This window comes from Primulina tabacum, chromosome 9 (assembly GCF_025594145.1).
Source record: "Primulina tabacum isolate GXHZ01 chromosome 9, ASM2559414v2, whole genome shotgun sequence".
NCBI lineage: Eukaryota > Viridiplantae > Streptophyta > Magnoliopsida > Lamiales > Gesneriaceae > Primulina > Primulina tabacum.
Genome location: NC_134558.1, coordinates 29850387 through 29864540, shown reverse-complemented (window position 1 = coordinate 29864540; position 14154 = coordinate 29850387). Strand labels below are relative to the sequence as shown.

Here is a 14154-nt window from a genome sequence, read left to right as displayed (position 1 = left end):
AATTAAATTATCAACATGCTTACCTTTAAACACTAGATTGTAGGCGTGGTCACCCACGTACTCCATCACTGTTTGGAATCTCAACTCCTTGGTTGCCCCTCTCCATGTAATCATTAATTAAACCAAACATCAAATACAAACGACATGAAATGATAATATCTCAATAAGCATCATAAAAAATAAATTCATCCCATTCTTAGACCTAGTTAACAATACAAAAATTTCCACACAAGTGCACAACCATAGTTTACTAGGAATAAGAATTACTTCATGCAACACATAAGAATCCAGTTTAGGTTCCTTTTCCCTATATGCAATGCATCCTTCACTACACCACTTAACATACTTCTTCATATGCAACCGACACATATAATCATGGATTATATCAACGATCAAGCCACAGTTATGTGTCTCAAGAACACGTCTATCATGAAATGAATATAGACCAAATAATTTGTTCTCTTTAACATAATATTTATCATGATCATATAAATCATTATAACCAACCATGTAATCTTCACAACCATTACCAATCAAATAATAATCATGCAAATAGAACATGCCAAAGGTACTGTCCATGCAATCTTTTAACACAACACATGGATTTAAGTCTAATGCATACAAACCACTGTCATTACGACATCCCACCAATTGAGAAACTCGTGAGAAATCAAAAATCTCAGTAGGTACATATAGTATCTCACTACTTTGGAATCCATAAGAATTTGAGACAAGAATAAAACTTAAATTAGGCCTAGAACTACAACATTTACAGCATGTTCCCCAAACTCTGGAAAACAACAAAACAAAGAATTAAGGTAGCAAAGAAAGTCGTACCTCATATTCGTTGCAGTGACAACTACGATTACCTCACGGTGATTGCTCTCAACATCACATGGGTCATCCTAACGCATTGTCTCATCATCAACACTTGTTTGCCTCCTCATCCCGACTTCATCAAAATCCTGCAAAGAAAAAATAACAATGCTCAGAATTGAACCGACTATATCATCACAATAAGAATAAACCTTTTTGTACAAAGGTGCATGAAAGGGTTTATGCAAGAATAAACAACTCTTTACCTCACTCTTTTGGGCCTTCAAATTATTTTTCTTTTTTTTTCTTTTTCTTTGGCATCTTGTTATTTTTTTTTTCTAATCTCATCATTTTCTTCTTTTTTTCTTTCTATGGCCATCTCACTCTTTTGTTCTTTCTTTCTTTCGGCCATTTCACATTTATTTTCACTCAATTCATGAATAAATTTCAATTGATCCTCAAGAACATTTGGATTCAATTGAACTAATGAAACATTTTGTTCCTCAAGAAGTTGATGTACAATAAATAGTTCCTCATTGCTTACTCTCCTCCTCCATAGTACACAAAATAGGCACTTCTCCTCCACCTAATGATTCAGTTTTGACTGTACATCGTTCAACATCATTCGACTCACCAAATAGTAGAATACTATCATCAACAACTTTATTAATGACAACCTCAAATTCAGGTTCCACTACAACATCAATTCCAATTTCAAATTCAACTACAAGCTCAACTTCAAATTTAGGTTCAACTACAACCTCAACCTCAATTTGAGATTCAAGCTCAACATACAACTTTACTAATGTCACCTCTTTACATGGATATTGGCTAATATCATGCCCAACTTCGAAACACCAACAACATATAATATCACAAGTATGAGAAGTTGAATTTTTAAATGTACCTTGATATTCATATTTGGTAGTGTCACGTCTCAACTTTTCCATTGGCCTAGCAATGATTTCCTCTTTCAAACTCGTTCGCCAAGTGGATGGCAAAGGAGCCTCATACAAGCCACGCTCATCCTTCCTACCACATCTCCTACTATCGTGATTTGGAACAAATCGCTTCCTCATCACCCTTTCCATCTCATCCCATGTAACTATAGGTTCATCTCCACATCGTCTCCTACCCTGTACTAACTTATCCCACCAAGTATTAGCATAGTCGGTAAAATCACTATAAGCTCGTCTTACCTTCATGCATCTGTATAATCCTCTCGGCTCTCAAATATACACTCCATTCTTTCTTCTCACTCAAGGTACGTCTTTGGATCGGCTTACCCACTGAAAGATGGAACTGTCATCTTCCTGCCACTCAGTATATACCCTTCCCGACTTCTATACTCATTATACTCGCCACATCACCTATCATCATAACGATCCACGTACAACACTCTATTCCCTCCAAATCTACTACCTCGCCTATTCCCAGCATCTTGCCTATCATACATCTCCTCTTTTTCGCACCTCCTATACTTTTTACGTAGAGGCTTAAACTCCTTCTCCCATATTCTATCCAACCCTCCTAACATTGTTTGAAATTGGCGATCTTTAGACATTATACCTGCAAGAAAAGGTTAGTAAAAAAATAATAAAGAATAAAGTTTCCTCACCACAAATCCTCACTAGTCACTCCAATGAAAATTCACTCAACTCTCTCTTTTTTTTGTCCTCACTACAAATACCTTGCACGTCACTCCAAGAAATAAACACTCACTCTCAAGTATTTCACTCGATTTTTGAGAGTTCTCTCGTAGGATATGTTTTTAGGCTTTGTAGCTTGTGTGCATCAAATTCTAAAGTTCAAACTTCACGAAAATTGCAAATTGACTTACACAGACTGCGTAAAAAAATAAATTCGAATTTTTTTGTGATAGTCACTTGAATATGACTCACAAAAGAGATAAGAACAAGATTCAATGCTAAATAATAGCACAATAATTTTTTTGATTGTCAGAAATATTTGAATATGGCTCTCAAAAAAGAATAGAACAAAATACCAAAACCAATTTATGGCAAATTTTCGAAATTTTGGTACTTTTTTTTTTGCACAAAGAATCTCTGTGCACTCGAAAAAAATAAAAAAAATCAGAAAATTTCGAGAATCAAAGATTCACGAATGACAAAGAACGATATGATAAGACAGATCTAATAATAAACGAATGATAAACACATATCTGATAATAAAAACGATAAATTTACTTGAATCAAAGGGAACCAAAAGCTCTGATATCAAATGATGCGATTCTTCGACCACTAAAAGCAAACACACTCGAAAACAGAGTCACACACTCGATTCGATGAAACAAAGAAAATGTTGTGTTGTCCCGATCTTTTTGAACAATTAAGGTTGTAATATGCACTTCTAAATTACGAAAAATTTAGCAACAAATATTAACGAAGATAACAATCGATCTCAAGCGAACCTTCAAAGAACTCGTCTTTGACAATCCGAGTGAAGAACAATATCGACAAACGCCAAAAAATGTTAAACTTTGATGAGTTTGATTTGAGAAACATACAAAAGTGTATACAAAGACAAGCTTTGAAATTTTAGAGAAAAACTCACAAAATATTATAAAAACTCAATCATTAATTGTTTACAATGAATAAAATTCGTCCATATTCTGTACAAATATAAAGGATATCAAAAATCTAGTTACCAAATTATTTGAACTCTAAACTAGGTAACAAGAAATTATTCTCACAGGCAACGCGCTGGGGCGGTATAGTTTGACCCCCCTAGCGCGTAGGGTTCTGGAATTCTGCAGCTTGGACAATGTTTGGGGTGCTGGGCGGTACTATTTGATCGCCCTAGCACGACGCTCTCGGGTACCAATTCTTGATTTTGCTTCCTCTTCATAATTTAACACTAGAATAACATTGAAATATTTTCCAACTTTATTGATATGCATGCCGAATTTTTTGAAGTTTCGAATCGCAAGATTTAGCATATCATGCTCGGCCAGATTCATATCACAAAATTTTATATTTTATATCTCACTTCTGGTGAGATATAATATTATTCTAATTTGAAGAATTAAACTTTCATCACCATCACGTGTTTATATCCATAATACAAAATTTATTGTCGCTCAATATTTTGCTTTTGAATTTACCGCATTTTCTCAAGTGAATAGAGATCAAATGGATTAGGCGGCTTTTATTACCATCGCGTATTGCTTTGCTTGTGAATAGGAAAATAACTCGATGAAAGATGAATATTAAATCATAACATGTACTTGAAATATCAAATTTTAAAACGAAGGAATTTGTGCATACCATTCTTTGAAAATCTTGAAAGTAACAAATGATTTTTAGCCTTGAATAAATGATATTCAATCATTGTGAATAAAATTATTGTTTTATATTTTGCCAAAGCAAGCAACACATTAACATAAAATAAAATATTTCCATTCATTTAAAGAAACAATAGCCTTAAAAATATTACAGTTTTTATTCGAATGAAAACTAACAACAAAATTATTAAAGAGAATAACTTTTATATGCACTTTTAAAGGGGTTTGTAAATAACCAACAAGTTATCATTTAATCAGTTTCTCTTACTATTACCAAAGAGAACTACGCATTAATATAAATTTTCAGAAAGCTGGCAGACACCTAAACCAAGATGCTTGATTAAAAAAACTGATATGATATACTAACGTGCACTTCTAATGCATAGATATTTTATGTTAATATCAAAAGTTTATTATTAGGCCAATATAGCTGTTAGGAAAGGACACAAATTTATTTCTTTATATTTGTGACAGTGCAGAATGTACCTACTTTGCGTGTTAATGCATCAGGTTGTTAGGCTCATAATCATAGGAGGTGCGTGTCTACTACTGGTGTTGTCTCATATATATTAGAGATCAGTCTTGCCCTTTCCTATAGTTGGTCATGTCCCCAGTAGAGACAATATTACCCATTAGGATTTAGCGTCACTCTTTTATGACCTACCTAACCAATTCAGTTCAAGAAGCGCAATGTCAACAGAAGAACTTCTTAAGAGGTCATACATCGTGCTACTCTTATTCATACACGTTTATCCCAAAATTCCCTCCATCTCCAAAAAAATATAAAGTAAATAAATATACTTCTTCAATGACATGAACTCATGACCTCGCTCTGATATCAATTGTTAGAATTAAATGCTTACTGATAAAATCTAAAAACTATAGCTGTTAGGCAATATACAACTTTATTTCTTTATATTTATGGTAGCACAAAGTCCACATACTTGTTTGCTAATATATCGAGCTATTAGGCCCATGAGTCCGGGGTGTGCATGTCTATTTGCATGTATTGTCTCATATTCCTTAGAGATCAGTCTTATCCTTTCTCTAACGCTGGCCATGTCTTCGCAAATACAATATTATCGATTAAGATTTTTCATTACTCTTTTACGACCTACCTAACCAACCAGATCAATCGACGCGCTTGACGCACAAGAACTTACTAGGAGGCCACCTTTATCAGTACAGCTCTCACTCACACACGCTTAACTAATATTGATATGTGGAAAATTACACCAATATATCTATTTATATAAATATCATAACCACTTAAAATCTAGCCATTTATAAAATTAATTAATTTATTAATATATTATTTCTTAATTGGTGGAAAGGGCATGAATGTAAATTTTCCTCTCCATTTATTTACTGATTTTCGAAGAAACTTCTCCATTTCTCCTTATTTTCGTTTTGCCTCGTTGTAGGGTTCCTTCCAATAATTCAAATCATATAAATTTCAGTATTAAATTTGGACGATTCGATCTATCTAGCATCTCAAATGGCAGGGTCCAACGTTTCCACTTCGAATCATTTGTCCACTGCTCGCCGGCGAGCATTAGAGAAGGACTCGCTGACGCCCGTTCCCGGTTCGACCGCCGCCGCTACTGGTATTAATGGCAGCGACGCCGTCAGGCTTACCGCGACTGACACAGATCCCGCGATCCAGAGAGACAGCAGAAAAAATCTACAAAAACAATCCCGAAAGTCTAGCCCGACGCGGAGGTTATCAAAGCCACGTTGGCTAACCGTGGTAAGCATTCTCACTAAGAACATAGCATTGTTGGTTGTTATAGTGGGCCTAATCCAGATGTCCAGATGGGCTGTCTTGAATTCCGGCCGCAATTCGGAGGGCTTTGAAGTGATTTCAGGGGATTTTGAGGGGAAGTTCGCAGAGTTGCAGAGGTTCGTTAAGACGACCATGAAGGCCATGCAGGTGCAGGTGGATACTATTGATCGTAAATTCGAGGATGGGGTTAGTTTGGCGAGGAAGGAATTTGGCGAGAGGATGGAGAAGAATGAGGAAGAAGTGGAGTTGAAGTTGAAGGCTTTGGATGTGAGAAGTGATGCTTTTGAGAAGTTTATTGATGGGTTTCGAGAGAAGAGCTTGCTTTCGAAGGAAGAGTTTGGTGATTTCTTTGAGGAGTTCATGAAGACTAAGAATAATAGGATTGGTAGTTATGTGGCTTTGGATGAAATTAAGGATTATGCAAGGGAGATAGTGGAGAAGGAGATTGAAAAGCACGCAGCTGATGGATTGGGGATGGTTGATTACGCATTAGCATCCGGAGGGGGGAGAGTGGTGAAGCATTCTGAGGCATATGGTGTTGGAAAAGTAGGCGGGTTGATAAATCGAAATAAGTTTGCTTTGGATTCTCAGAAGATGATAATGCCAAGCTTTGGAGAGCCTGGACACTGTTTTCCACTCAAGGGTGGTAGTGGATTTGTTGTGATCCAGCTTAGGACTGCCATAGTGCCCGTGGCCGTGACAATAGAACATGTTGCTAAGAGTGTAGCTTATGATAGGTCCAGTGCTCCAAAGAATTGCAGGGTATCTGGATGGTTGGCAGATGAAGAATCGAGTTATAGGGGATTTGATGCCGGAAAGATGTTTCTATTGAGTGAGTTCACTTATGACCTTGAGAAGAGCAATGCTCAAACTTTTAAGGTTTTGGACTCTGCGAAGTCTATGGCTGTTGATACTGTTAGGCTCGATTTTGAATCCAACCATGGGAGTGCTTCTTATACTTGCATTTATCGTTTGAGGGTTCACGGTCATGAACTCAAGTCTTTACCGTCACAAGAAATACAGTCATGAGTTAATGCCTTTTGTACCGTCATGTATAAACTGTGTTTTGCCACTGAGGCATGTATCTTTAGTTTGTTACTCTTGATCATGTATGCTCCATGTTTTCGTCATGCTTCTTCTCTTCATGTGCCATAACCATTTTGTACATCTCTTACATTGGGTTTTACATCTTTAGCCGAATGCACGAATAATCGGATGATAGAGCATCAAGCGTAACACATGATTTACATTGAATTACGATTGTGTATGAATGAAATATGAACATGCTTGAATGCTGAACCAAGAAAATAGCCTTTTGTTATAAGCTAAATTTATCATTTGGTAGGCAATTTTATACGATGTATTGAAAAGGGCACACACACAAGAAAAATATGGAGTCTGTTCGACTCATGTTTTAATTTTATTTTACTAATTTGTAAAATTTTTGCCACTGGACACAAAATTTCCCCCTTTTATACAAAAATATTGCGTCAATAAATTTGATAGATTAATTATATTTTTTTCCCGATATCAATAGGTTAAATCGATAGCTTTGATAAATTAGATAGATAATATTATTTTTAAATTCAATGTTTTGGTGATGAACAAGCTTCATATTTTCCGGGAATTAATGCAAATTATCTTTAGCAGTAAAAGCAGATTAAAAATTTCGTTTTCGAAGATATATTGAACTTCTGTTAAAATTCTATTATTTCTGATCTTTTAGATGTTGGAATGATGTTCGAACATAAGTTGTAGTTATCTAAGAAAATGTTGTTGCATAGTATACGTTTTACAAAATCTATTCTAGTCTAAAAATACAAAACATCCAACCCTGTATTCGGAAAACTAGCTCAAAAAGTCAAAATTATACATTATTTTGAGGATTTCATAAATTGTACGTTAATTTAAGCAAAACGCAATTTTTTTAAGACTTGGGAATTAGCAGCTGCTACCTTTTGGTGCGTGGTAAATCTCGAGCTAAGACAAAAGCCTGCAAACCACGTTAGTCAGTTAAACTGCACTGAGCAAGTCTTGTGCGACAGACTCGTATGAGAAAATGTTTGTAGTGAGAATTGACTCATAACAATTGGTCAAACGATCATCTTCTCTAATAACTCGAATACCCTATTGAGAGCGAAAAACTGCAAACTTGATCTTAAGTACATTTTTAATTTTATTTGCTTGTACAAACCTTTTCCATTTTTTCCTTTTGCCACAAATCACAAATATTGCAACTCAATAATGATCTATCTCCTCCTTTTCATTCAAAAACATCTAAACTCAGAAAAATCTCACCATAAATCACATTCTATTATATCCTTTTATAGTTTTATCAAACTCGACACGCACTGTGTATGACACTATTACTAGTATATTATAATATTTAAAAATATAAATATCAATATTATCTATAGTATTCGATACAATATTATAAAGATGAGCACATTATAAAAACTATCTTGGTATAATAACCTAAAAATTGTTTCGTGCTTCCATACAAATGTTTAGTTGTAATGTTAATATTAAGTATGACCAAAAACTAACAAGTAGAGTAACTTGTACAGATGTAGCATCGATACGGCGATGATATGTATGGTGTTCATTGGGCAGATGTAGCATCAATGCGGCAGTGACGTGTATGGTGTTGATGAGAAATTATTAAAATTATCAAAATTAGAAAATAACAATCTCCAGGTAGGAATACAATTTTCAAAAGACGACTTGCACATTTAAGTCTTGACCAATCAACTTGTTCGATTATTGAGTAATTTAATCATATCTCGTTATCTAATGTTTGGTTTGACATTTTTTATCCTACTGCCTAACCTCAGTCTCCGTACAGATCAGTCACATCTTGGAGGATAAAGCATCAAACGTGGAAGGTGAGTGTTTAATCCATCACACAGTTAAAACAAAAAGTTAACCAATAAATGATATTTATGTTTGCGTTTGTGTTGATGTATTTCCATAAAATTTCAAATATATTCAAATCATATTTAAATTGTGTTTGTATCGATGTACTTGTAACATTTAAATGATGTTTATGAAAATATCTATGTAGCTCACCATTTGGAGGACATGTGTGAAACATAATATATATTGATAATACAAATCAACAAAGATAGATCGAAAATAATCTTGAGACTCACCCAAACCACATATATCGATAATATACTAAATAGATTTTTTATGAATGAGTCCAAGAGATGATATCTACCAATGTGTCATGATATCATTCTATCCAAGTCAATGTACCCCAAAACTGACTAGGAGATAGAAACAATGAAACATGTTCCCTATGCTTGGTAGAATAATCTATGATATGATATCTGATGTAGCATATTCTTTGAGCGTCACTAGTTGCTATCAGGCGAAAACCAGTCCTATGCATTGAAAAACCGTGAAAGATATTATTAAGTATCTGAAGATGACTAAAAAATTGTTCATGGTCTCTGTGGATGGAGAATTAAAATTTGAAGGTTACGCTGATTTTAACTCCCAGTTAGACGAGGATGATTCAAAATCAACCTTGGGTTTTTTTTATTTATGCTCAACGATGTTGTTGTCTCTTGGAAGAGTTTCAAGAAAGACACGACGACATATTCTACAATTGAGAACGAATACATTTCAATGTCAGCTGTGACAAAAGATGTTGTTTAGATGATGAATTTCGTCCAAGAATTGGACATTATTCTTAATGAAGTCGATCCGATCTCAGTATACTGCAAAAACACTGGTGTCATTGCACATCTAAAGGAACAAAAGTCTCATCAACAATCCAAATATATATTGAGGAAGTTCAATATCATCCGGAAGATTGTGAGAATATGAGATATATCAGTCAAGAGAGTTGCGGTAAGACATTAAACTTTGAATTTCTGAACCTCTCAATAATTTCATATGGTTCAAAATCCTACATGTCTAGCCATGAACTATGAATTGGTTAATTTCTGTGGTAAAAACGTAAAAATTCAAGCTACTAATCAATAAGAAATCTTCCACCATGGCAAAGCCAACGAACAAAGATCCCACCTATCTACTTCCAGGAGTGGCAAGCTATGGAGATAAGTGATAGTGCAAATCAACGACTCAAAGAACTTAAACCATTAGAATTCCCGGGATGGATTGGAAACATATGTCCATGAATCTTGTAGTAAGCTTGCCAAAGTAAAGACTAATTCATGATGGGATATGAGTTATTGTGGATAGACTCACAAAGTCTATGCCTCGTTCGCATGAAATTAATTTGGACAAGTTGACTACCCTATATATGTGTAATATGGTGTGACATCTTGTCTGATAAATATTTGAGCTATATTCTTGAAGCTAGACAACTCATGTTTAAAGGGACCCTGAACGAAGATTTGTAATGCGAGGAATCCATATTCGAATCATGGATACCAACGATAAGGTACTTAGACAAAAGACTATACTATATGTCAAAGTTCAATAGTCAAATCATAATGAAAAATAAGCCACCTGGGAACTAGAACATGAAATGCGTAGGCAACATACCTATTTGAGAACCATACCAACTGAAGTTTCGAGGACAAAACTTTCAATAAGAAATGATGGATGTGATAACAAAGATTTTCAAGATAGTATATCTCCACGATTTTCAAGAGAATATCTCCATGAATTTCAAGTTAACATTTCTCCACAATTTTTTTGTTAAACATATCTAGCTTATCACCATCGACAACCGAACTTCAAAAATTTGAAATTTGGAATTACATATTATCGAGATAGCACGATAACTTCAAAATGTGAATGTTAGAGATAACATATTATCGAGAAAACATGACTCTCTGAATTTTCGAGTGAGAGGGAAGATTTCCGAGCAAAAAAAAATATGAAATTTAGAGCGTCTCAACAGCAAGTAGAAGACACTTTCCAGGACCTATTTCTGTCGATGCATTGATCTCAATCTAATCTCCACTATTCCAAATATACTAAACAGTGTTATAAATATGTTGTACAAATTTCAGCTCAATCCAATAATTATATTTTTGCAAACAAGCTTTGCAAGCATACTATACAGATTATATGCGAAAAATAATAGATTCTGTTCATCATCCAGACACTACTTCAAATGAATTCAAAATATGATCTACATCGTTCCCAATTTATTTTACCTCTTTATTAATGTGCTTGCCAAATTTAGCTCAATCCGACAGTTCAATATGTCGCAGATTTTTTCAAATAGACTGATTTGCAGATGTATGCTAATCCGAAAAGTCGATTCACTCACTTTCTTGTGCATTCTTTTTTGGCGGATTGTTGTCTCAAACTAGTGCAAGATATACCCTATTTTGTTCTCCATATGAACTCGTCTTATATGGTCTAGATTCATCGGGCTTTAGCTATATCCACATGAAGAAAGCCACCCAACAGGTATACCACTTTCGACACTTTGCAAATTCGAAGCTACCAGCAAGTTTTGATCAGGTTCATCCGAAATAGAGTAATCAGCCTTACTTTTTTCAAAATAAATATATGTCACATCGATTGAATATAAATTCTTTATGGATATAAGTTTTTGAAATATAAAGTATTGTTTTAAGCATTGTTATGATTTGAAATCTTAAGTGGATACGAATGATGAAAGTCATGATATGATATGACCCTTAAGCGGTGAGACTGTTTCACGACATCTTCCTTTAGAGTATTAAAAATTAGGGACTAAGTAGTGTCCCATTAAATAAATTAGATGAGATTTCAATGGTCTACGATGATGATATGGTTATGATATATATATTATATGTCTTATATTTTCAAAAAGTACATCTAGGCAATTTTACAAATCTTGTTATATGCTATGTTCAATCAGTTCTCACTTTCTGAATGTTTATCCAAATATTTATCCCTTATATTTCATTCCCCGATAAGAATGAATAGCCAATTATGATGTTGGTGAAGATTTAATAGTTTAGTTTTCACGTTCATGTTTTGGAACTCGTTAGGATTTTTAATGTTTTGGAACTCGTTAGGATTTTTAATGTTTTGGCTTACTTCCGCAATTCTGTTTGATTTCCGTTGTAAAAACAAGTTTATTTATGAATTATTTATGAAATAGATGATGTTTATTTCTATTGTACTACAAAATTTTTTGTTATCAAATTTATAATTTTTTTAAAAACACCAGTGTCGATACGCTTCGGGAGCTGGGTATGACACTCTTCTAAATACATTTACGATCCTTACACGTTAGGATGTAAAAATATCTAAAAGTAGCTTTTTTGCAAATTCTATAAAAATAAAATCTTATTACAAATTTGTTAGTGTCACAAAGGAGCCATACATGTCAGTATATGTGTTGGATCTCAGTGTTTTCTCGTGTCCAAAACGCAACGGAAATTTTAAAAATTTTATTTTGACGTTCAAAATATTCTTTGGACACTCGTATGATTTTAATAAAAAAAACATACAAAGGATGTTTAGTAATATATTTTTAGTGAATAAATTCACTTGGCTCCAATTACTCCAGTTTTAGCAGACGTAGCTCTTGTTGAATTTCTCTACGAACTTTATTCGATCTCCGAATCAGGTCTACGACCGGATTACATGTTTCTCTTCTAACATGCACTAAAAAGCACTGAAGATATTTTGCGTAGAGATAGAATACGAAGAAGAAATCGACTCAATGCAAATTTTTTTGGATTTTTGAGAGCAACATCCCTAAAAAATGGGAAGAGCCGAAAATAATGATGTTATGCAAATCAACTTTCGGATGCTGATCTTTTAAAATAAGAATCAAAATCATTATTTTATTTCTAATCCTTAATTTACTTAATTAATCTAATCAATTAAGTTAATTAAATATTCTAAAAATGCATGCCCAATTTTTTGCCAATCTCGATTTTCTTTTTCAAATCACCGAAATGCATGCCATATTTGAAGAATGAGAAAATCCTTATTTTAATAGTAATCATTCCTTTACTTAATTAATTAGATTAATTAAGTTAATGAAAGATTCTTATTGCATATCCAAACATCGTGACTCTCAAAAGAAAAAAATTTTGTGAGACGGTCTCACGGTTCGTATTTTGTGAGACATATATCTTATTTGGATCATTCATGAAAAAATATTACTTTTTATGCTAAGAGTATTACTTTTTATTGTGAATATCGATAGAGTTGACACGTTTCACTGATAAAAATTCGTGAAACCGTCTCACAAAAGACCTATTCATCTGGAAAATGGCATACAACTAATCATCCAATATCATTTTTTTTGTGTGCAAGTTTTTAAATTATGGTATCATGAATATTTTTCATATTAAATAAATCAATACCATATTTTATAAAAACTTAATAATCTATATTTTAATTCAATTAAAATACAATTTAATTATTAAAGTCCATTTGAACTTTAATAAATTAACATGATGGGCTTATACTCTTACAAGCACATGATCCATGCTCCCATTATATTAATCTCATCATAATCCCGATCGATGATCCAATATCATCGATGTGACAAATTCAACTTGTTTGTTATTATGATCCACACTTTAATTTCGATATCACCAATATCCAAATAAGGCAGATTCACTCCCTTTGGCTGTATTAACAGTCATGCTCTCAAAATTCCTATAAGCTTTATTTATAAACTTATCGATTGATATATCAAACTTATTTCTTATAAATTCGACTCATTAAATTTATTATCTCAACGGGAACAAGTAAATCAGTGCTTGTGTGACCTTCAATGGTTCAGGGATACAGCTAGTCGTGGGTTCACAACTCTTTGTGATTCAGGACAATTTCTTTTATTCGGGCTTACTCTAATTTGCCCACATTCCATGCACCAACATTTGATCACGAGAGTGTCAGAAACCATTTTCTGATTAAACCCATCCAATCATGGTAAGAGCGTCTAGTAGCATCGTCCCATGATTCTCTAAGTATCACTGATAGTGCCTGCAAGAACCATTCGATTATGATTTACGTACACTAAGGTCCCTTCATCTCATATATCGCGATCGAATCTGCAACCCTTGGTTCGCCGAGGGTTGCATAAGAATTCGATAACTATGTGACACATCTTTGAGAATAAATAGTGACATCGCATGCACAATTGGAGAACTCCTTCTCTAACGTACATCTCATACTCTTGCCAGAGTTTTCATGCACTATTATTTCATCATATCATATAGGATATCCACACTCGTAAGTGAACGGTGAATTCCCGACAAGAATGTACTGGCTCCTACATGTGTCGCAACTGTGTCCGATGTCACCA

The 14154-nt window shown here is 34.0% G+C and overlaps 1 protein-coding gene across 1 annotated transcript; it reads left to right on the top strand.

The window, feature by feature from the left end:
* Positions 1–5507: 5507 nt before the first annotated feature.
* LOC142555142 (SUN domain-containing protein 1-like) lies at positions 5508–7080 on the top strand. The gene has a single exon (XM_075665846.1). It carries the CDS (start codon positions 5619–5621, stop codon positions 6933–6935), a length of 1317 nt encoding a protein of 438 aa, XP_075521961.1. The 5' UTR covers positions 5508–5618; the 3' UTR covers positions 6936–7080.
* The last annotated feature ends 7074 nt before the right edge of the window (positions 7081–14154 follow it).